General features: G+C 34.8%; 1 protein-coding gene across 2 annotated transcripts in view; it reads right to left on the reverse strand.

Moving 5' to 3' along the window:
* Positions 1-23,467, reverse strand: part of cno (adherens junction formation factor afadin) — a 525,824-nt gene that overhangs the window by 222,244 nt on the left and 280,113 nt on the right. For both annotated transcript variants that reach the window (XM_090380034.1, XM_090380033.1), the window contains exons 20-21: positions 20,998-21,071; positions 13,255-13,373 (exon numbers count right to left, since the gene is read on the reverse strand). In XM_090380034.1, the coding sequence (XP_090236160.1) occupies positions 13,255-13,373; positions 20,998-21,071 (193 nt within the window). The remainder of the gene's footprint in view (positions 1-13,254; positions 13,374-20,997; positions 21,072-23,467) is intronic.

Below are 23,467 nucleotides of genomic sequence, written 5' to 3' on the forward strand. Positions count from 1 at the left end.
AAAGATGAATTTGACAGAATAGAATGCAGAGATTTTAAGCCAGAAGGGATCAAAAAAGAGGAGATTCCAAATTAGGAAGTCTCTAAAAAAAAATAGAGTGGGCATACACAAGTACCACCTTTTAAGCGAAAGGAATCATCAGCAAATAATAAAGAAAAATGGGATGAGTAGTGGTTGAAGCAACAGATAATTAAGATTTTTTTCTTTTTCGACTATAATGCTCATTTATAATCTGTTCGAGATAACAAACATTAAGTAAATTTGATGTATGACAAATGTCAGTAGGATTGTCTTGAACGAAAAAGTCCAGTGACGACACTTCTACTGAGTTTACTTAATCACTGGCGACAACATTCACACCGAATAAATTAGTATAATTAAAACATTGAGTACTGCACTGCACTACACTAAGTGCAGTGGATGCTGGCATTTTAATCTTCTGGGAACTTCGCTGTTATCCAACAGGTTCATTGTCAGGTAATTTGGATGCGTTCTAGTCGTCGTTGGTATTTCTCACTATAATTGCATATTTCTTCTTTTATTGTTGGTATCATTTTATTGGTGACATACCAGGGTGAGTTGGTAATGGTTCTCAGCATCTTTGATATTTTTTTATGAGAACCCCAAAGGTATCAAAACCTACAGTACTTAGTACTGTGCATGGGTTGAAGGAGAAGTATGGGGAGGGGGGGGGGATGCTGGAAACTGCTCTAGAGACTAAACATGGGCTTCACCACTTCAAGCCTCCAATAAGCAAAGTGGTGGTATTTCACCGGTTGATGAAAGTCATCTACCACCTGAAAACGTAGTATTTCTACGTTTGAGGTGCTGGTGGTGTCCCAAAGCTGAACGCCATAGGTCCACACAGGTTTCAGTATGACTTTGTATATAAGTAGCTTGTTTGCCAATGATAACTTGGAATCTCTTCCAATTAGCCAATACAGCTTGCTAGCCTTTAGCCCAAGTTGTTGACTCTTTGTCCAAATGTGCTTTCCCCAATTTAAGCGTGTCTAGATGGATGCCAAGGTACTTAGCATCATCTGCTTGTGGTATGGAGTGGCCATTTAATTTCACTGGTGGGCATGTTTCCTGTCTCATTGTGAATGTAACATGAACAGATTCTGTCTCATTGGTTTTCATGCACCATTTTTTTGCCAAGCTTGTGTCAGATTAAGCTGTTCTTGCAACCTTTGTGTTGCAATTATTGGATTTTCATTAGTTAAAAGTTCTGCTGTGTCATCAGCAAATGTTGCTACTAGGGTGTTATCGTTAACTGGGAGGTCAACGGTGTACAGGGTATACAATACTGGTCCCAAGACACTTCCCTGTGGCACTCCAGAGAATATTGGGTATAACTTGGTTTGTTCTTCTTTCAGTTTCACTTGGTAATATCTTTCTGTGAGGTATGATTTTATAATTATATATAATTGGTGAGGCAGTACCTGCTTCAGTTTGTATAGTAAAGAAAATTTAAGTAGGGCTTGGCAGATTAAAGAAGAAAATGAACCTCACTGGAAATGAGACCATGTACACTTGTAAATGAATGAGAAAGCTTTTGGGAGGTTTAGGTCTTTTCACAGAGAAGTTATTTTCTACTTTAAACTATTCATGATAGATTCGGAAGTAAAAGTAGAGGGAGAAACATGTATGAATTAATGAAATTTTTAGATATGGTATACATACACTAAGAATGCATCTAGCCAACTGCATAATATGGCCTCGCAATGTATCATACATACACACACTACCCTATTCCCTTCAGTTACTAAGTGGCAGAGTAGAGGCAGCAAGATTATACCTTAGCTGATCTGGATGCCTCCTAGAGAATTACCAAGAGGTTCAAGTCCAGTGGACCATTTAGCAGAAAATCCTTTAAACCCTCGAAACGTAAGGAATATTGGATCTCGCCATGATGTCTATCATAACCTCACCTCAAAAGACATCACTTGTAGTGCACGATTGGGGTTGTTGGAGCTTTGCACTACACAATAAACATGCATTTCATCAATTACAAGTCTCCAACATACAAAGCACTGCACAGATGAGTCTATCACCTAGTATTACCTGGTGACATAAAAAGATGCCATTCCTCTATGTGATGTAAACACTACACCTCAATCCCTGCCTATACTGGTTCAAACCTGGGTGTAACTTCCAGGATACTAAGTGAAGTGTTTTGGGTATTGCATATGGATGGGTTACTAATAGTCCTGGAATCATGCAGGTGCAAGCAGAATGGATTTTGTTTCTACAGAATGACCACACCACAGAAATTTGGTCCACCTGAACACAAGTGGGACCTGAATATCAGTTTCACTGAAATACAGAGGCAGGCACTCATGAAAGATTTCACAATCTAAGATGTATACAGTAATGCCCCTTATGCAAACTTTAGTTTGTTTTAACTACATACAATATTGACACACATGCACAAAGTTGTATGTATGTCATATTGCATTTTTACAGATGTTTGGGATCTAAATTTAGGTACCTGTTATCAAGACAAAGACAAAAAAAACTTGGAGGAAATAACAGACACCCAAATCCAAAAAGTTGACAAAAAATGCAATATTATTTGGTTTATTGGGCCTGCCTTTTGGTAGGAAACAGACTTAAGTCTTGTCTCAATTCTACTTTGGGAACTTAATAAATCATTTCAAATTCTATAAATAATGTGGAGTGTTTAATTTTTATCAAGTGTTTAAATTTTTAATTCGAGTATTAATCATTTAATACCTTTCACACAGTAAAAACATTTTGATTTTTTACTCCTTCGCCAGAGAAACCTTGTTGGCAAGAGTAGATAAATAAATAGCACAAACAAAATTTTTAAATATTTATCTCAGAGTAAAACATTTCTATAAAGAAAAAACAAAGATAAAAACTACAGTTTTCATTATAAAAGCAGTTCCACTTTCAATCTGCCAGCCTTTATTTCATTCAGAATGAAAACTCTGTGTGTGTGTGTGTGTGTGTGTGTGAGAGAGAGAGAGAGAGAGAGAGAGAGAGAGAGAGAGAGAGAGAGAGAGAGAGAGAGAGAGAAAAGGATATAGTGTTATGATGAGGGCCTTGCTCTGCATTCTATTTTTCTGTCCAGAGAAGGTTTGTTCTTTCTGCTGACAACAGCTGGTTTGGACTTACTTAAGAAACTCAAGAAATTACTGTTATCCATGATTTGACATAAAATTATTAAATTTCATTTTTAACTCTAAATGTATCACCTAAGAGGTGAATCTACTATCCAATTGCTAATTCCTGCACAATTCGTAATGCTATGCTGCTTTGGCCGAATGCAGAAATTAGTTTCCTAAGGGATAATAACAAAAATAAACAGAACAGAGTAGAAAACAAGAGGTGAAATAGAATAAATCCTAAACTTTTACTAATTTGATATATCATCATCTTCTTCTTCTTCTTCAGCCATTGTCAATCTACTGCAGGATGAAGGCCTCCTTCAACATGTTCCTAACAAATGGGTCTTGTGCTTTCTGTTGCCATTGTACACCAGCAAATTTCACAATTTTGTCAATCCACCTCATCTTTGGTCTTTCTCTTGGGCATTTAGAGTCAAGTGGCATCCATTCCAAAATTCATTTGGTCCATCTATCGTCAGTTCTTGTTATGTGACCTGCCCATTTCCACTTTGAGCACTTTAACGATGTCACATGCCTTGGTTGTTGGCGAATCCATGCACGTGGTTTTTTGGTCTCTTTTGGTCATGTTTAAAATTCGGCGCTCCATACGACCCTCAATCTCTGTAAAGCTTCGGCATGCAATGTCCATGTTTCATAACCATATGTTAGGACAGGGAGAATACATTGATCAAAAACTTTATTTGAGACAGAGTGGCAAGTTTGTCTTGAAGTTTTCCAAATGACTGCTATCCCAATTTTACATGCCATTCAATTTCCATCTGCTGAAATTTCTTGCCCAAGGTAAACATACCTTTCCACTTCTTCAGTTGAAATAACTGTGTAAGGTTCTTGTCCATTAGCTATGATTTTCTTTGGTCTGGTAAATTTGTTGAACATATAACCTGTGTTTTCTTAATATTCATCTTTACATCGAACTTCTTGATTTCACGCTGCAGTTCTTCAATATTTTGCTGCAATTCTTCCAGATCACTGGCAAAGAACTGCAATATCTGCAAATTGCAAGTGATTTAGGTAATCTCCATTATCTTTAGTCCTTTAATATCCCAATTTAGCTCAAAAAAATTTCTTCTAAACAGGCAGAAAATAGTTCTGGGGAGATTGTTTCCTTGTCAGATGCCTTTTTCTATGTTGATATGAACTTTATTATTGTTGACCCATGTTGATGCAGATTCCTTTTCATACATTGATTGGAGAATGCTGATGTACACTCTGTCTACACTTTGGTTCATTAGGGCATTGATTATATTGCTTGTTTTGTAACTGAGTCGAATGCTTTTTCATAGTCAATGAAGGCTATACATAATGGAAGGTTGTATTCATTGTGCTGCCCTATTACTTGCTGCGCTGTTTGGAAGTTATCCCTTGTAAAGCTACTTCTGAGATCTGCTTGCTGTTTGGGTTGTACTGCATCAACTACTGTGCCTGTTCTTCCTGAAAGTATCTTTGTGAAAACCTTGTAGACAACTGGCAATGGATTGGTAGTTTTTATTTTAAATCTGCCTTGTGACCTTTCTTGTGCAGTAGGATCATGCTATTTTGCCATTTTTCACTGATTTTATAGAACCTTCTATTTCTTCCACCAAAATTTCTGGTACAGCTTCTGCATCTGGTATTGATTCCAGTTGTTGTTCTTTATCCTTATAATGATTTAAATAAAATTCTTCCACTCATTTTAGTATTTGTTGTTGGGTTTTGTTGTTGCACCAGCCTTAAGCATTAAAGAAAACATTTGGCTCTTGTGCACAACCATTTTTTCATTTTGCTTTCTTTACAGTCTTAATTTTCTTCAACTGTTCTTCTGACAATATCAACACCGAACTTGCACATTTCTTCTTTTATCCACTTTCTTATGGTCTTGCACATTTCTACATATTCTATATTCTACATATACTGTTTCTTATGTTACCACTTCATTTCTCATCTTTTTCATCATTGCAATTGTTTATTTTGATATTCTGTTTGGTTTTTCTTGTTTTACAGTAGATGCAAGGGCTGTAGGCATTGTCTACAATAGTCTCAATGACTTTGTCATTATCAGTTGAAATATCTGTGTAAGGAAAGTGTTGCAACACATGTAAATGACTGGGCAGTTCTAGTTCAAAGTTTTGATGATTTTTCAATAGTTGGTTGGTGGCTAACATCTTCATTTTAGTTGACTTGACCACTTCTTTTGTTCTTTCCTGCAATCAAATTTGATTTTTCACTCCCAACATTAAAATGATTCAAGACTGAGCAGTCAGTGAATATAATTTTATTGTTTGTTAGTATGAAGTCAATTTCATTAGTATTTCCAAGAGAATACTTCCACATCCATTTTCATTGGGCCTTTTTCTTGAAAAATGGGTTCATGACGAACGAATTTTATCCCTCTGCAAATTAAAATTAGACTGCCTCTATCATCTTTTTCCGGTTCCATATGGGCTAATCTTTCCCCCTTTTGGATCTTCCCAATTCTTGCACTGAATTCTCCCATTATAATTTTATAGCGGTAGTCATCCTGCTTGTAAAGGTGCAATGCATCTTCATAAAAGACGAACTTTATCAACACTATGGCTACTAGTAGAAACATAAGCTTGAATAATTTGAAAAGAATAGCGAATATTTAGATTAATAGCACAGCAAGCAATTCTCTTGGAATACTTTACTTTTATGGTTGAATCTGTTAGTCTTTTGTTGATCAGGAACCCAATTCCACCACATTGTCCACTGGCTGTACTGAAAAGGAACAAACAATGTCCATATTCTAGTTTGACCAAATCTTCACCTTTTCCTCGAATCTCACATAAACCAATGCTGAACCAATTCATGTTTTTCATCTCTTGTGATAGTTCTTGTAGGCATGAGTCTATACTTATAGACTAAATGTTAAGCATTCCAATGTCTAAAGTCCAAAGGTAGCCTGATCAAGCCCAGTGATTCTTACCACCCTCTGCCACTGAGCTGATCTTCCCACTGCAGGCCTCCAGAAAATGAGGGCCGTTTATTTTGTTGTAGAGCCATGTTGAGAGAATGGACCATAATCTGCCAAGCTGGTACATTTCAGATAGATTTATTCTGTTGTCTTAGCTTTGATCTGTCCATCATAGGTAACCCTGATATGATCATATGTTCCCAATGGCACAGTTCTCAGCTTCATTGCCACGTGCAAACATTGCTGCAGTGATAAAGCATCAGTTCATGGGAGGAAGTGGTTGGGAATTTGATATATAGCATCTTTAATTTATGGATAAATTTAGCTTTTGTCAATTATATGGTTTCCTATGTGGCTGACTTCAAATTTTAAAAAAGTAACATGGAAAGAGAAAATATTTAAATTTGTTGAGATGGCAGCTCATTGTATATAATGGTAGATCATTCTCTATAGAACCTTAATGTTGCTAGACTAAATCAAGGTGCAATTCTTTCAACAATCCATTTCCTGTTGTACATAATTAATCTTAGCTCTAAATTCTTCTTAGCAATATAATATATCACAAACAGTTTCCTTTGTATCCAAAAAAAGCTATGCTTTGCTTCTGCTAAAAGATGCTAATTTTCTTTTGAACAGCTATTAATTCTGTACACATTGCAAATCTGCCTTATTATGAAATACTGTACTGTTCCAACCTCAAGGGAAGTCTAAAAAAAAAAAAATCTCATCTCCTAAAAATCCTTGATTCTTGAAAAGAATCAAAAGAGAGCAACCAGATTAACTGATAATCAGTTTATTCACCTATCCCTCCATTTCTCTCCCATTGCACTCTATGTAAAATGTTTATATCTTGTGAATAGCTATAGATATGATAAAAACACATTGCTTAGAGATAAGGTAAAAGCTGGTTATTAGAAGTCTAGCCAATGAGCATCAATGTATGCACAGTCAGTTTAATAACATTAAATACAGGCATCCCCCACTTAGCACTCTCAATTGGAACTATAAAATCAGAGGACTAAGTGGGGAAATAATGTAATTTTAATCAGTTGGCATAACTAGCACATAAATATACGTTTCGAGAATATGCAAGAAATTTACCATTATGGCACTCATATACTGTATTTACATTATGTCAGCACTGGTTGGTTCTCCTAGGTAGTAACTTTATGCAGGTTACAATGCTTATGGAGAGTATCAAAACCAGTCTTTACCAGCACTAAATGGTTCACATTGAACCTTTGTCATATTTTTCTTAAAATTTTCATAGAAACCAATTGCTTTCTCTTGAATTATCATAGAATTTAAAGGAATTCTATAATACACTGCTTTTTATTCTCTGTTTGCAAATTTAGCAATGTTTCCAATCAATCAAGATTGAAGGTCTTGATTGATTTCATTTCACTACATTTAAAGGAGTTTCTACCTTGCCACATTCCAAGATTTTCTCCTTATTCTTTATTATTGTGGACTCTGTTAAATCAAAAGGTTGGCACAAGTTAGTTTGGCATTCTCCAGAATCCAGTCTTTTTAGAATCTTCAATTTAGTTTCTAATGACAAGCTTTTCTGGTGGATTTTCACATTCTTTGCATTACTAGCACTTGCTGACTCACCTGATCGCTTTGAGGTCACTGCAATTCCCAAGGATAGGACAATAGGACAATTCCCAAGTGCAAAACTTGGCATTTGCATTTCAACATGTTCCACTTTATACAACAACCTCTCATGCTGTACGGAACTACATGCTTTGCTATCAAATAAATAGCGTCAAATTTATTTCACACATTCAACTCATGAGAGACTCCTCAATAATAGCTAGCCTGATTAGTTAAGCAAGTTTTTCCCTTCACAAAACCATAGTGTTTCCTTTAGAATACTATTTTTGTGTAGCTGCATATGTATTACATTTTTAATCATCACTAAATGATTTACTCAAAATGAAGTAACACTAATTAATCTGTAGTTACTCAATTCGCTCTTTGTTGGTCTACAAATTCTACTCAGTGGGAACAACTGTTGATATTACCAACAGCAAATTCTAGATAGAAAGCATTTACGGGAAGTTAACTATAGAGGTTACTAGGCTTTTATGCCAACTAAGAGATACCATTCAAGGCTTAGACATGGATGTCTGATGAACTGATTAGACTCATGGCAGAGAACAAAATGCATATATATATTATCAGGTGATACAAAAGCCTATGGTAGATATAAACTAGTCTGCAATCAAGTTATAAAGAAGGTTAGGCAAGCTAAGAAAGAATAAAATAAGTCTGGTAAAGAATGCAAAAACTTTTTGGCTCATGTAATCACTATAAGGAAAGGAAAGGAATGAATAAAGTTGGTCCACAAGATAATCACACTTCTTCCAATCAATAATGGGCAAATTATGAACAATTGATAATCCGCTCAGGTTGATGAAAAACTGAATATGTATTTTGCATCCATGTTTAAACAAAGGAACTTATTATTGATGATGATGCCAGAATCTAACAGAGAATTAAATGATTTTGTGATAAGTGAGAGGAAAGTGGAAAAGAAAAGACACTAAAATGAAAAAGGTTACCTGAGGTGGATGAGAGCTATCCAATTATATTAAGCAAACCTTTAGCCATAATTATGAGAAAATCCTTGGATTCAGGAGAGATCTCTTATAGATTGCTATATGCAAAGACACAAAAATGGAGTGGGGGATAAATGGGTGAAGTGAGTAATTACAGAGCTGTTATCTTAAATTCTGTTCCGGGTAGAATAGAGTTACTGGTTACAGAAATAATGGAGAACCATCTAGACAGGAACGCAGTCATACTGCAGTTGCATCATGGCTCTGTTAAGCATTGATCTTGTCAGACCGATCTCATTGGACACTATGATGAAGTAACAATGGAACTAGATGCAAAAAAAAAATAACTCGGGTTTCACTAAGGCTTTTAATATTGTTGCACATAAAACTGTTATACAAATTGGAGCAGTGTGGCACTAAGGGAAAGTTGGTGCTATAGATAAAGGAATGGTTGAGCAGGAGAAGACAGTTGCTTTTGATGGTCATGGACAAATATTATTAGCAGAGTCCAGCAAGATTCAGTGCAGGGTCATTTTTTTCTTTTCTATATTTATTAATGATATTGATGAAGATATATCAGTCTTAATATCTAAGTTTGTAGCTGATACAAAACTTGGCAGGGTGGTTAATGACAGTAATCAGTGCATACTTCTAAAACAAGATCTACCACTGATAAACCCCAGGGGCTCAACATCTGGTGAGTATGGGCTTGACACACCCAGGATCCTGAGTTGGATATCATCATTCTTTTCTCTCAGGGTAACTTGGAATTTTTTTTTTTTTGGTCGGTGCAGAATAACCCTCAGGCTTCCTTGCACCATATGGCTAATAAAAATGATAATAATAATAATGTAAGGTACTACACTCCGGGGAGCAGTCAAAAAGACTGCCAGGATGGCTTATGAGATTTTGACAATGACATTCTTGAGAGGAACGAAAGGGTGTGTTTACTAGGAAAGGTTTCAGTTCTGCAAACTGCAGCATCTAGAGAGTAGGCACCTGCAAGAGATTTGATTGAGGTGTTTAATGGCTTTGAATGGATTGAGTTGGCTGAATGCTAATGGAATTCTTCCTCATGTTGAGACTCTTAATATGAGAGGGCATAAATTCAAACTAAGGAATGATGATTGTAGGATAGATGTGTGGAAGTTTGCCTTCAGCTGGCAGGTAACTAATTGCTGGAACAAGCTTCCATCTTCTTATATCATGGAAGTGGGTAGTTTGAATAATTTTAAGGAAGAACTAGACAAATTGTTAGAGGGGGATGGATAAGTAATGTGTGAATTTTTTTTTGTTTGATGCTATATAAACTTGACTACTTGCATCATTTTCCACTACTAATACTAATGTTGACACTTTTCCAATCCAAAGGAACCTTTCCTTTAACCACTGGTCTTCCCTGAGACCAATGATTCCCTGATTAATTAAATTTAATGGTCCAAATACATTGTCTCACTGTATCTCTCAAAATTTCTGGGTATATGCTATCAACCACAGAAACCTTAACTTGACTTTAGGTTGGAAAATTTTTCTAATAAACAATCTTCTGTAATTTCAATATCACTAATTTGCATGCATTTTGCAGTTTCTTCTCTTTCTTAAGAATCTTTCCTCTGTCAAGATCAATGCAAAGTACCTGTTCAATTCATTGGCAACATCTGCAAGATTATCTACCACTTTCTGCATCCATGTCCAGTACATAATGGTCCAATCCAATTCGTTCTTTTCTTCTTTGTTAACATAAACAAAAACTTCTTTTCCATATTTTTTGCTCTCTTAGCCAGTGATATCTCATAATCAGCCTTCATCAGGCTAACACATTTCTGTGGCATTATTAAAGTTCAACTTACATATGTAGAAGGCAGCAGTACCTTTCAGAGTCCTGTGCAATTCACACACAACTAGTGAACTCCAAATTCATTCATCTCAGCCTCTTTGGGATATATTCATCCTCATTGTGATATACTTTTTTTATGGTATATGTGCATTCACCTTTTGTGACTACTGTTATCACCTGCACAGTTAAAAGAGGCCCCCATGTATCATCTTAGTAGTCCCCTTTTCTCAATCAAACTAATGCTTTTACCTTTAATAACAGCCACCTCTTTTTTCATCATCCAACTTAGACCTATTTGATTACTTCCCAAGTAGATTACTCATGGTGTTACCTGGATCATGGGTAGTGTCCAAGTCTAGAATATTCTTACCCATAGTACTTTCCCTACCATGCTTATGTAAATAACCATCTTCTAGGTGATTTAAATATTTTGTGCCAAGTTAATCACACTTCTTCCAATCAATAATGGGCAAATTGAAATTACCCATAAGAAGGCATGTGTCTGATTTTTGGTCTTATAACAGTGAATTAAAAACTACTACTATAAAAATTATGTTTCCAATAGTTATATATAAAAAAAAAAAAAAAAATGGCATATTTTTGTTATGCTTTTGGAACATAGCCCCCCCTTTTTGTACTGGTTCTTAGTGCCATATAACACAGTTTTGCATTACACAAGATTTTGTAGGAACCAAACTACCGTGTTATATTAGGGTTACCTGTACATACAAATACACTCAGTGAATTATGTCCACCTAGCTAATACGGTGTTGGGCCACTGTTCACACAGATTACAGTCACTATTTGCCTAGGCACTGAATCCACTAAATGTCTGAAGACATCCGTAGGAATCTGCAGCCATGCTGCCTGCAAGTTTTTTCACAGTGTCGGAATAGATGGTTGCATGGCCATAGACACCACTTCCCATTCCAAAACATCCCACTGGTGGTCAAATGGATTGAGGCCATGCAAATTTGGAGGCCAATCAAGATGAATGAGATCTTCACTGTGTTCCTCGTACCACTTGTGCACAGTGTGGGCCTGATGACACAGCACATTATCGTCTTGGAAGATCCCATTTCTGTCCAAGAAAAAAATGCAACATGGCAGGGTGCACATTGTCTCCTAAGAGCTGCCGGTAAACCGCAGTAGTGAAATGTTGGTCCATACACTAGACCAACATATTAAACAACCACTGCTACCTGCCTGGATAGTGGGCACCATGCATGATAGGTTCATGGACTCTTGTTGTTGCCAGACATGGTGTTCGTTAGTGTGTTGCACCGGGTATTTAGACTCATCCAACCAACATACCTGTTTCCAACCTCCATTATCCAACCAGTGGGTCATTGACACCACAACATTCACAATCAACAATGATCAGCAGTGAGGAGAAGGCATTTCTGGGGTTGTCTGCTGTGGAACCCCATATGTCTGAGTGTGTGGTGCATTGTCATTTGCCATATTGTATCGTGATGTCAACTGTCAAACAGTGACCTGCTGATGTTGAGACCGTATCACATGCTGTACTCTTCATTCACCATGAATATTCACCTTGTGTAATCCTTTACAGTTCTGTCTGCAGGAGGTGGTTTGGCCTGTTCAACACTATTCTTTGTATATCAACCACAATGGGGTGTGAGGAACTGACGTACTGTTTCCAATATGAAAGCACCAGACACACGAGCTCCCATAATCGTGCCCTTTTGAAACTCATACCACTTGTGCTTTCTTTCTTTAGTTATCTTTAGTATGTGCAATTACTACTTTATCACCTTGAACTGCACAACCAGATGCAAATTACCACTGCTTTACCATACAAAGCTATTCGGGTTTTTATAGAGAGCTATGCGGCATAGCCTATTAAGGATCGGGTGGTCATAATTCAGTGATCACTGAGTGTATAATTCAAATTTATATGTATATTCCTTTAGAAAGGAATATAAAGTAGAAGGGAAAACTTTAATATGATATAAAGAGCAGTATGGATGAATATGAGTTTGAAATAAAATATGAGACACGGATCTTGTGGTCCTCCTTTAATACATTCTAAAATAAATAAATGAATAAATAAATATATATAATTGAAACTTAAGTAATGTGAAAGGGGTTGAAATTGAAAGCACATATCATATCAGATCTTTATCATATAATATTGCTATAAGTGTTGCCAAATGACAATTGCTTTTTAAAGTATACCACTTACTTAAAAATAAACATTTTCTGCAACTTTCAACAACCGTATAATACAATTATTTTATAATAAAGAAGTTAAATGATTGGCAAAAGCTGGTTCTTTGAGTGCTAAAAACATCATTGTTAGTGGGTGGGTGGGTGGGTGGGGGAATGCCATTTTTATTATGTAGTGTAAGCAAACTGGGTGGCTAAGGCCTTCTTGCCTACCTACTAATGACAGTACCTACTAGTGAGTAGGTATTTCAAATTAAACTTCAAACAGAGTAAAAAATTTCAGGTCTGGACAGTGGCAAACATTATATAAAACAGCAATATGAAGGCAACTCATTGTGCTTTGGTATTGCATGATATGAGATTAGTGCATCAAATAACAAACTTAGTTTGCTCAACACTATATAAGAATAAATGTTTTTGGCCACCACTTTCAATAAAAGTTATTAACAATGATATGTTATTCATCTACACAATTTCAATTTGCAATGCCGTGACATGGGTTTTAAATAGTTTAATTCCCTCACATTTCCTTTCTAAAACTTTACAATAAGAATAAATTTATTAAATGTTTTAAAAAATAAATAACAATTTACTCACCCCGTTGCATGACAGGAGAAGGTTTGCTCAAAAGAGCTGCTAAACCATGATATATGGCTCCCTGTTTAGCTATTTCTAAGGTTACAACAGGTCCTGTTCGAGTCATTAACTCAGCCGCTCTGACAAAGTTCAAAGAAGAGTGATGTTTTATATTTATGACAAATAATGAGAAAAACAGCAAATTGCAATGTACTTATATCTGCTATATACAGCTGTAAGAGATAATTTACCAACAATTTTCTAGGGTTAGAATCACAGAACTAAAAAAAAAAAAAAAAAAAAAGGTATCTGGCAAAAATTCTTAGAGTATAAGAAGGAAATCCTTAATTATACAATGATACTAGAAGACAGTAAATATAGTTTACTTTTAGCACTACAGAATAGCACAAAAAAATCATGCTATACAAAATGTCACCAAGTAACTGATGAATTCCAGTTACCGGCTAAATTGACAAATGCTGACATAGGTGATAAAAGGCAAAAAAAAAAAAAAAAAAAAATAGGCAGAAGAGAAGGGAGAAAACTGTTAACATAAAAAAAAAAAAAAGTCTGATATGACAAAAGCAACAGAAAAATTAACAATGAGAAGTAATATTACAAGACCAAATGACTGGTGAATATGAGAATTTTTTGATAAGTCAAATGAGTGCAAACAAAAATAAATGCATATTATGAATTCCCCCCCCCCCCCAAGATTGAACTGGAACCTATAGTTTGGCTGCTTGCTCATCAAAATATATTTCTAGACAAAACTACTTGACTGCTTTCTATATCAAAACATTAAGATTATCACAGTCAGAAGGGAAGAATGTTGATTGTCTGGGTGATCGTTAAAATCACATGGTCACAACATACAAGTTCAAGGACTCATTTGTATTTTGAAATGTGATGTAGTGAGTTACGACTTGTTGCAACACACAGCTGAGTGATCAAACAAGAGAGTGCAGAAGAATATGCATTTGAGTCATACAGGATTGAACCACAGTTCAAACCAGTGTGACTGCTAAATGTGGTTAACAATTGTATTTATTGTTGAAATAATTAAACTCCTCTGATTCAGCAGACTGGCATAGTATAAACGGATCATTCTTTTTTAATATGTTCAGTGGCCCATCTATACAAAGCAATGCATGAATCATCTTTTATCTGGAATCAGTGTGAATTATCATTTCTGTTGAACAGAAAGTGTTTTATGTTTTATTATATTTTAAATTCACTTCTCAATAAAATCACTCATTCAAAAATGAGCAATTTTACTGAGTTTACATTAAATTTAGTTTCAAATTAAGGAAGCAGTACAACCAAAACCAATGGAATGTTAAAAACAGCTTTGAGAATGCTTATGTCACTTGGAGACTTTTCAATGGTTCGCAAAATTGAAAGAGTACCACTTATCCAAAGAAGATGTTCCTCACTCTAGTCCAGTGTGACTGCTAAATATAGTAAACATTTGTATTCGTTGTTGAAATAATTAATTTTAAACTCCTCTGACTTAGTGAATTGCTTATTATAAACAGAACATCCTTTGTTAACATGTTCAGTAACTCATCTAGACAAAGCAATGAATGAATCACCTGTTTACTTGTAATCAGTATGAATTGCCATCTCTGTTGAACAGAAAGTGTTTTATATGTTTTATTACATTTTAAATTCACTTCTCAGTAAAATCACTAATTTTAAAATGAATGATTTTACTGAGCAGTGAATCTGAATCAAATTTGAAAAGCAGTACAATGGCAACTTATGAAGTATTAACAACAGCTTTCAAAAAGAAGACTTGTGTCAGTTGGAGACTCTGCAATGGTACACAAAATTTAAAGGCCACTTATCCATTAAAGAAGTTCCTCATTCTGGCCAGCCTTCAACTTCAAAAATTAACAATTCTATTCACTCGTGTCCATTATTTCATCAGAAGTGATCCATGTTTAACTAGTGAAAGTGATAATTCTTATGGAACATAATCAATTTAAACACAAGATTTGGAAATGAGATGCATTTCAAGTTTGTATCTTGAATCCTCACTGATGATGAGAGAGTGGAATCTTCTCACAAGTCAGGATCTTCATCAACCTGCTGCTACTGATCCACACTTTTTCTTCCATCACTAACAATGATGTATTTTGGGTGTATGGCTACATCCTGGGAACAGAAGCCCAATTCTCTTAATTGAAGACCTGGTCTTTTTAAAGTACAAGGAAATCAAGATAATCTCAATCAAATGTGAAGATTGTACTTATTATATTTTTGACTAACAGGGCACTATTCATCTTGAATTTGTTTCTCTGGTCAAACAACGAACCAGGAATACTACAAAACAGTTCTATAGCAATAACACAATGCTGTGTATGGAGAAAACGGCCCTAAAAGGGAGCTGACACTTGCTCACAATGCTCCTGCACACTTAGTGCTTTCCATTCAAGAATTTCTTGCAAAGCACTCCATCATTGTGGTTACCCCTTCACTATACTTACCAGATTTAGCTCTTCCAGTCCCCCACCCTTTGAAATGATAAATTTGCAATGACCAAGGAAATTACTCAAAACAAAACACAGTAACCATTAGAAATTTCAAAATAAACCTATCAATAATACTTCTAGAAATTGTAGTCCTCTTGACTGTATGTACAGGTGTGCATACAGTTAAGAGGACTACAGTGAAAGGGATCCACTGTAGTCTTCTATAGAGATAGCTGGTAAGGTTCATCATAACTCAAATATTAGTTCAATTCCTGACCTTTTTGATCACTGCCTCGGTTTAAATTTACTGCATTCTACAGTCAGTTTTACCTATTTGCAAGACGGAAAAAAAATAAATAAATAATCCGTTTCCAGGAATTAAAAACATGCAGTCCTCAACCAATATTTGCATTATATGCAATTTAAAATTGCATATAATGCAAATATTACAAGACTGACTAATTAAGACTTAAATAAAGATCCTTCTGTACATGGAAATAGAACAGGCTATAGCCATATGCAAGCTGTGAAAGCATAAGGAAGGAATATTCTTGATGGTATTTTGTTTTTTTATTATATTCTTATTATTATACATTTATCAATCACAAGCAAGCAATAACTTTGCAATGGGTAAACCACATCTTGATTCAAGAAGATGCATAACTTTTGAAAAAAAGAATACAGGTGACTCCCACTTAATGCTGATAATTCGTTCCGGAAAAACAGAGCACTGAGTGAATCCGCGCTTGCCGACCGGGCTAGCCGAGTGGGTAAAGTACCTGCCCGGCAACCCAAAGGTCGCGGGTTCGATTCCCGCCTCGGGCTTGGATCAAAGTACTGCAAAAACCTTGGGAGGTGCAATATGGCCACAGAAGCCGATGCGCCAACAACTACCAAATCAAAAAAAAAAAAAGAATCCGCGCCAAGCGAGTGCCACATTTCCATAAGGTAACATATGTATTTGTGAGATGCGGTCGATGCCATAGGATATTTCCTAACCAATAATAAATGGCAGTGAAAAGATGCACAAATGTCTATCAAAATATTTAATATTCAAATATTTGTATAAATAAAATATTCTGCATTACATACGTATATAATTATGTGGTAGCTACTTACGTATCAAAATTAAATTTAAAATTCCAATTAAAATCAAAAATTTAATTGATCTAATTTGTTTTAATTGATGAATTTAATCATGAAAAATGTGTCAATTTTGGGTTGAATTTTTGCCCTCTTCCAAATAAACTAAAAGGGGTATTAATTTTAAATCCCCCCACAGTGTTACCACCTAACAATAAAGTCAACCGATCCTTCACAGCTTTGAAACCTGGCATATTTTTTTCTTCTTTCAATATGAAACTTCTTTTAGGCATTCATTTTTCCATAAAAGTCCTGCTTCATCTATGTTAAAAACTTGTTGAGAAGTATAACACATAATACCCCTCTTCAATAATTTTAAGTTTTTTTGACAGTTTCGGCTCCTTGATCTGCACTTGCGGCTTCTCCCTGGATTTTAAATTTATTCAACCAGCCCTTACCAGCTTTAAATGGTTCCACATTTTTTTTTTTTTTAGGTGAGTTGTCTTCAGATCATCATATTGGCTAATCTCTCTCTCTTTTTATAAAATTTAACTTAACTGAATTCTGCATTGGATATTATCTTTAATAAAATTAGTTAAAGTCTTTCCATTTCAATCCTAATAACCAGCCTAGCCCTAGTTGCTTGCAGTGGAACAACTATCTTTCCCGCTGCTAAAATTAATCCTTTATTTTTTTATAATTGTTCTTACAGTTAAACTTGCAAGTCCAAAATATGGCACACATCCGCTTGTCGTTGACCAGAATCGATTCGCTTCAAAACACCTAATTTAATTTTCAAATTCAGTCTTTTTCTTACATTTATAGTCTTCGTACTGCACCCAGATGTTGTTGCTTTTTCATTCTTATTGGCCATTATTAACTCTATTAAAATGTAACTGCGTTGGTTACATTAATTACGATACAATGTTCGAGTAAACTGTTCATTACGCACAATGTCTAATCCTGTACTGAGTGATGACTATACTTCTGATAAATGCATATAATGCAAATATTACAAGCAGTATATGTGAAAATTTTTTAAAATGTTGATCTTGGAACTACGTAACAAGTCACTGTACTGCAATTAAATTAGTGTGCGAGAAAATTTCACTGAGTGTGGGAAACGTTTTAATGCTGCTTTGCTATTCATTTTCAAGCTATCGACTACATCAAATAAAACAATTTCGTTAAATGTGCCAAAAATGCAATCTGTAAAAAGAGCGTTATAGTGATCTGTGACAGTGTTATAGTCAGATATGGGTTATAATATAAGAACAGCATTATAGCGAATCAGCGTAAAGTGAACTGCGTTATAACGGGGGCCTGCTGTACAAGTCGTGGCTATAAGGCCACTGTAGCTGAGTGGTCAGGCGTGCAGGTGTATTAGTACACGTGCCTTGAGCGACCAGGGTTCAAGCCTGATTGCTAAATATGGTGCTGTTTCTTGTATTCTCTCTCTATCATGTGAACTCCTCTGACCACGTGGTCGTCCCGGAGTATAAACAGAAAATTTATTTATTTATTAAATAACAAGACTCTTGCAATAAAATAAATATAACGAAATAGTTCCTACCTTACAAATTATCACCTTCAAAATAATTTCCCTGGCTTTTCAGACATGTTTCTTCCAAGCACAGAAACATTTCTGGAAGTCATCTTCTGTAAGCCCTTTTAAAACTTCGGTCGATTTTTTCTGACCATCTTCAATGGACTGAAAATGTGTTCCCTTAAGTACACTTTTCATTTAGGGAAGAGAAAAAATTCACAAAGGGCTAGGTCTGGGAGTCTGGCGCATGTGCACGTGCACGCACACATTTCTTTTTTTGCCCAGAAACTGACAACAGAGAGTGCATTGCGTGCTGGAGCACTGTCTTCAGGAAGTATCCAACTATCCTTCCATTACTCAGGTCTCTTCCTTCAAATTTTTTCGCACAATGTTGTCAGAACTTCAATGTAGTATTTTTGATTGGCAATCTGATTTGGTGGGATGTATTCAGCCATAATAGTTCCTTTAATATCTAAGAAAACAAGAAACATGGTTTTCATTTCTGATATTTTTGCTTCTTTTTTGTCTGGGGATTGTTTTGTCTTTCAATGCACTGACTGTTTTTTAGTTTCTGGGTCATATTGGAACAGCCAATTTTCATCACAAATAATTACAGTGTTCTCAGAAAGTCTGAATCTTCTTCAATTTCTTTCAAACACCTTAACAAACTTAGTCTTCTTATTCTTTGGTCTTTATTCTAAATTTTTGGCACCATTTTGACACTTTTCTCATGCTTAAATATTCAGTTAAAATTTGACTACCTGTTTCTTTGTCCATATTGAGTTTTAATGCAACCATTCAAATGCTTAAAGACATTGATTAAAAGTGCGATCACTTCTAATCAATGTCCTTGTCCGGTCCACATTTTCATCAGTTTTCATGGATACCAGGCAGCCTCATTGTTCATCATCTTCTACATTCTCTCTTCCTTCTAAAAATTTTTAATATCATTCAAACAGATGAGCTCTTAACACAATATCTTCCCCATAAACTTGATGTAACAATTCATAACTTTTGGTTGATTTCTTTAGTTTTGTTAAAAATCTGAGGTTGGTTCCCTGTTCAATTTTTTGTGCCATTTTCGTGGAAAACTGCAAAAACTCAAGGTAATGAAAATGTCTCACTGCAAAGTGAAAGAGCGTGTTGGAACACAACTTGGCTAACAACTAGGGAAGGTTTCAAGTTCAATTGATGTGCCTTTGTTTCGCACGTGGCACTTGGCGTGTAGTGATTGCATGGACAGTCTCGTTCATTTTTTAATAGCCACACCTTGTATACATGCAAAGAGGGAAAACAAGATTTGTTATGGACCCAAAAGAATTTTCATACTGGAAGACCCTTTAGTTATATAATGAGATATGCATATATAACATCAAACCTTTAGAGCTGTATGATGTATGAACAATTGCACTTAACCTGCCAATTAATATTAACCTAACTTCACAGTCCAAGAGTTATGTGATGTCATAAAGAAGATCAAGGATTGAGAATCTCCACGATTAAACCTCAACAAAGGTAGAGCTGTTAAGTATCTCTGAGACAAAAAACCTGGGTACTTTTCTAATAGAAATCTGAAGCTACAGCTCAAGAACCAGGATAAGCTTCCCTCTGCTCCCATTTCCTATTATCCCATTATCCTGCTTCCAATCCTGAGCAAAGTTTAAGGACTGCTGGTACAGAGAATTTCACATCATTGCAAAATTAAATTAATGGTCTCTCTGCAGCCAGCCAATTTATATTCAAGAATGGCTGTTGAACTACAGATGCCACTGCAAATGCTATGGAGTTTATCAATAATTCCAATGCCAATTATGTTCTTGGCATGTTCATAGATTTTGAGGAGCTTTCGATTCTGTATGGTGGCTCAACATGAGCAAGCATGTATACCATAGTGGTTAAAATAAAATACCATCAGATTGTTCAGAAGTCACATTCTGGATTGCAGTTCTACACCTGGCGTTGTCAACTGCTCTTGAGGTTGATTGGAAACACCGTACTAACTAATGCTGGATACCATAAGAAAGTGCTTTGCATACTGCAAGGCATTCTTCGAACATTGTGCTCCAAGACATCACAGTTTGACCTCATGCTTACAATCTGGCAGGCCAACATAACACAAAAAAATCTGGGCCTTTATGGAAATAATGATAAAGGGAAGAGAGGGAGAGAAAAAAAAAAAAAAAAACAACTAAGCTAAACTGAAGTCACACTTTTTGCAACAAAAAATAAAATAATCAAATTTACATTTTATATTGAGAATTATTTATTTAATAAACAAATAATAAATTCATTTTAATGAATGCAAATTAAAATATTTTTTAAATTTAATCAAATGTCTGAGTTAAAATTACAAACACCAAGCATCCTTTAAGTAGCAAATTCCGCTAGTCTCTTTAACGATTATTTGTCATTGTACAATTGTTTGTAATAAATAAATAAAATAGTACAGGTTTTATTCTACAAATTATATCAGTATATGATATGTTTACTGGCATGAGTGATATCTATAGGTGTTCACTGCATACAAGATTTTAGGAAATGTGAATATATAGAGAGATATTTAAGTTTTTATTCTATCTTAAAATTATTTCGATCTAACATTCAAACAATGAAAAACAATTCTTGAAAAAAAATATATAAAATAAAAGAAATACTTACTTTTCTTGAGATATCCCTACAAGTGACTGACCATCCACTTTCAAGAGCTGGTCTCCAGCCTGTAAACGCCCATCCTAGAAGAAAATTTAAATTACAATGTATATTACAAATTAATATTCTTCATTGCAATTGATAGTTATTTAATCCAAGAAATTAGGAAGGAATAATTTAAAATAAATGCCTATCAGTGATTATTAGGGAGCCATAAAATCAACATGGATATCCTGGATAATCACTACCCAACATGCAACCAACTTACTATTCAACCAATGCTGAATTAGAAGAATGCATATTGGATCCTGCTCCTGAGGCAATTATGTGCAACTTGCAATATTTCACATTACATCCATTTGCTATAAAGAATATAGTGGCCTTTGGGCATAAATCAGTTGATCATTAAAGTTTACTGCTACAGGTTCTATCTCTTGCTTGCTACACATTCACATATTTTTCACTGACTGTTAAGGAAGAAAAGGCATGTAGTTCATGCTCGGATCATGACACTGTCCCATAATTTCACACATTTTTGATTTCCCTCTCACTACTGAACAGCAGAACAGAAGTGCATACACACAGATAAATTATCTTTATCATTTTATAGAATCATATTACATAGTATGAATCAGAGCTGTAATACTCAATACGTTCTACATTGATAATAATATTTGTAAAATAATAAGAGGAGTTTACCTCAATATAGTACGTAGAACACTTCCATATGATACCCTCCAGAAATTAAAACGGAAAAAACGAAAAAAATCTACAACTTACTGGTACGTTAGAGTAAAATATAAATAATTAAAAACCAATTTAACAGAATTCAAATCAATTTAACGCAATTAAAAGAATCTAACGAAAATATTCAAAACCATTTCCCTTCCTCAATTGTGATAGGAAGGAAAATCATTTTGAATATTTGTTAGATTCTTTTAATTGCATTAATTTGATTTTTAATTTTTTAAAATTGATTTGAATTGTGTTAAATTGTTTTTTTAATTATTTAATTATTTATATTTTACCTAATGTACCGATAAGTTGTCGATTTTTTCGTTTTTTCCATTTTAATTTCTGGAGGGTATCATATGGAAGTGTTCTACGTACTATATTGAGGTAAATTCCTCTTATTATTTTACAAAGAATTATATTACAAAACCTCTTGTATAAAACAATGCATAAGAATAATTAAAATGCAAGCTCCTGAATCCAAATAATATGTAACCTTCTATTCTCACATAAATAAAAATGTACAGCATACATTTTATCATTAAAACACAAGTTAAAATTTATCTTAGAATATTCATGAGGGTAAGTATAAAATCATTTTTGGTATATCATATCTAAAAAAAGTAATGTACAAATTCACCAAATGACAGACCATTTGGCAAGCTAAGATGCATATCAACAGTTTCTATGCTATCAAGAAAATACAACTGCACAATTTTTGAGAACTGTCATCAATTGGATAAAGTAGAATGGATCTGAAATAAACCTGACCCATCGGTCAGGTTTATTTCAGAACTTTAAAACAATATGGTTCTATTCCAGGTATATGAGTCATTCTGACACCCATTGCTTCAATGGATGCCAGAATTGCTCACATAACATAATAATTGCTAGAATTGCTGAAAAAAATTACAAAATAATTAAAATGTGTTATACATTGTTTAAAAAAAAAAGAAAAAAAAAACGGAACCTTTATTTAGAAATATCTGATTGTTATGCTCAACCCAAAGTAATCTCCAACCTCCTGTACAACCTAAATACCAACTGTGATAATACTTAACAGACTATATAATAACAGACTAATAATACCAAAACTAATTGTGATAACACTAACATGTTCCTTGTGGGAAACAATTTTGTGATTAACCAGGCATTTATGCACGCTGCACTAGAAATTAAATTTCAGTGGCAAAATACACATTCTATTATTTAAAATAGAGCCCATAGGAATATTTTCCAGTACAGAATGCTTTTAATTTTAAACAATAGCTTACCTGAAAATTTTTTGCCTGTGGATTACTGTTTAGATAGTCTATTAGATATGAACTGATTTTGATTGCTTCAAGAAAGATACTGTTGAAGACTTTTCCCTCTTCAAAAATGTTGAGTTAAGTTTTGTTCATAACAATGGCCTAAACTTGGCTGTCAGAAGCACTTCCAAAGCTTCATCAGACAGAGAAGATCTGAACTCAGTTTTTGTTTTCTAACATGACAAAATATTCTCTCAAGCTCAGCACTGCAATTAGGAATTGCTGAAATGCCCAGCTTGACTTTGTATAATTTGTTACATTTTAAGCTCCCCCGTGAGGTTGTCAATTAATTAACCAAGGATCACAGTACTTCAATTCCTTCTTCTTTCATGATAGCATCTGCTAGGTTCTCACTCTGAAACTAACAGAACTGATGCTGCAAAAACTGTTGCTTCATCTTTTTTTTAATGCCTCTGCAGTCCAGTGTTACCTCTCAT

The sequence above is a fragment of the Mastigoproctus giganteus genome, chromosome 8 (assembly GCF_048544385.1).
Source record: "Mastigoproctus giganteus isolate SK-2022 chromosome 8, ASM4854438v1, whole genome shotgun sequence".
Taxonomy (NCBI): domain Eukaryota; kingdom Metazoa; phylum Arthropoda; class Arachnida; order Uropygi; family Thelyphonidae; genus Mastigoproctus; species Mastigoproctus giganteus.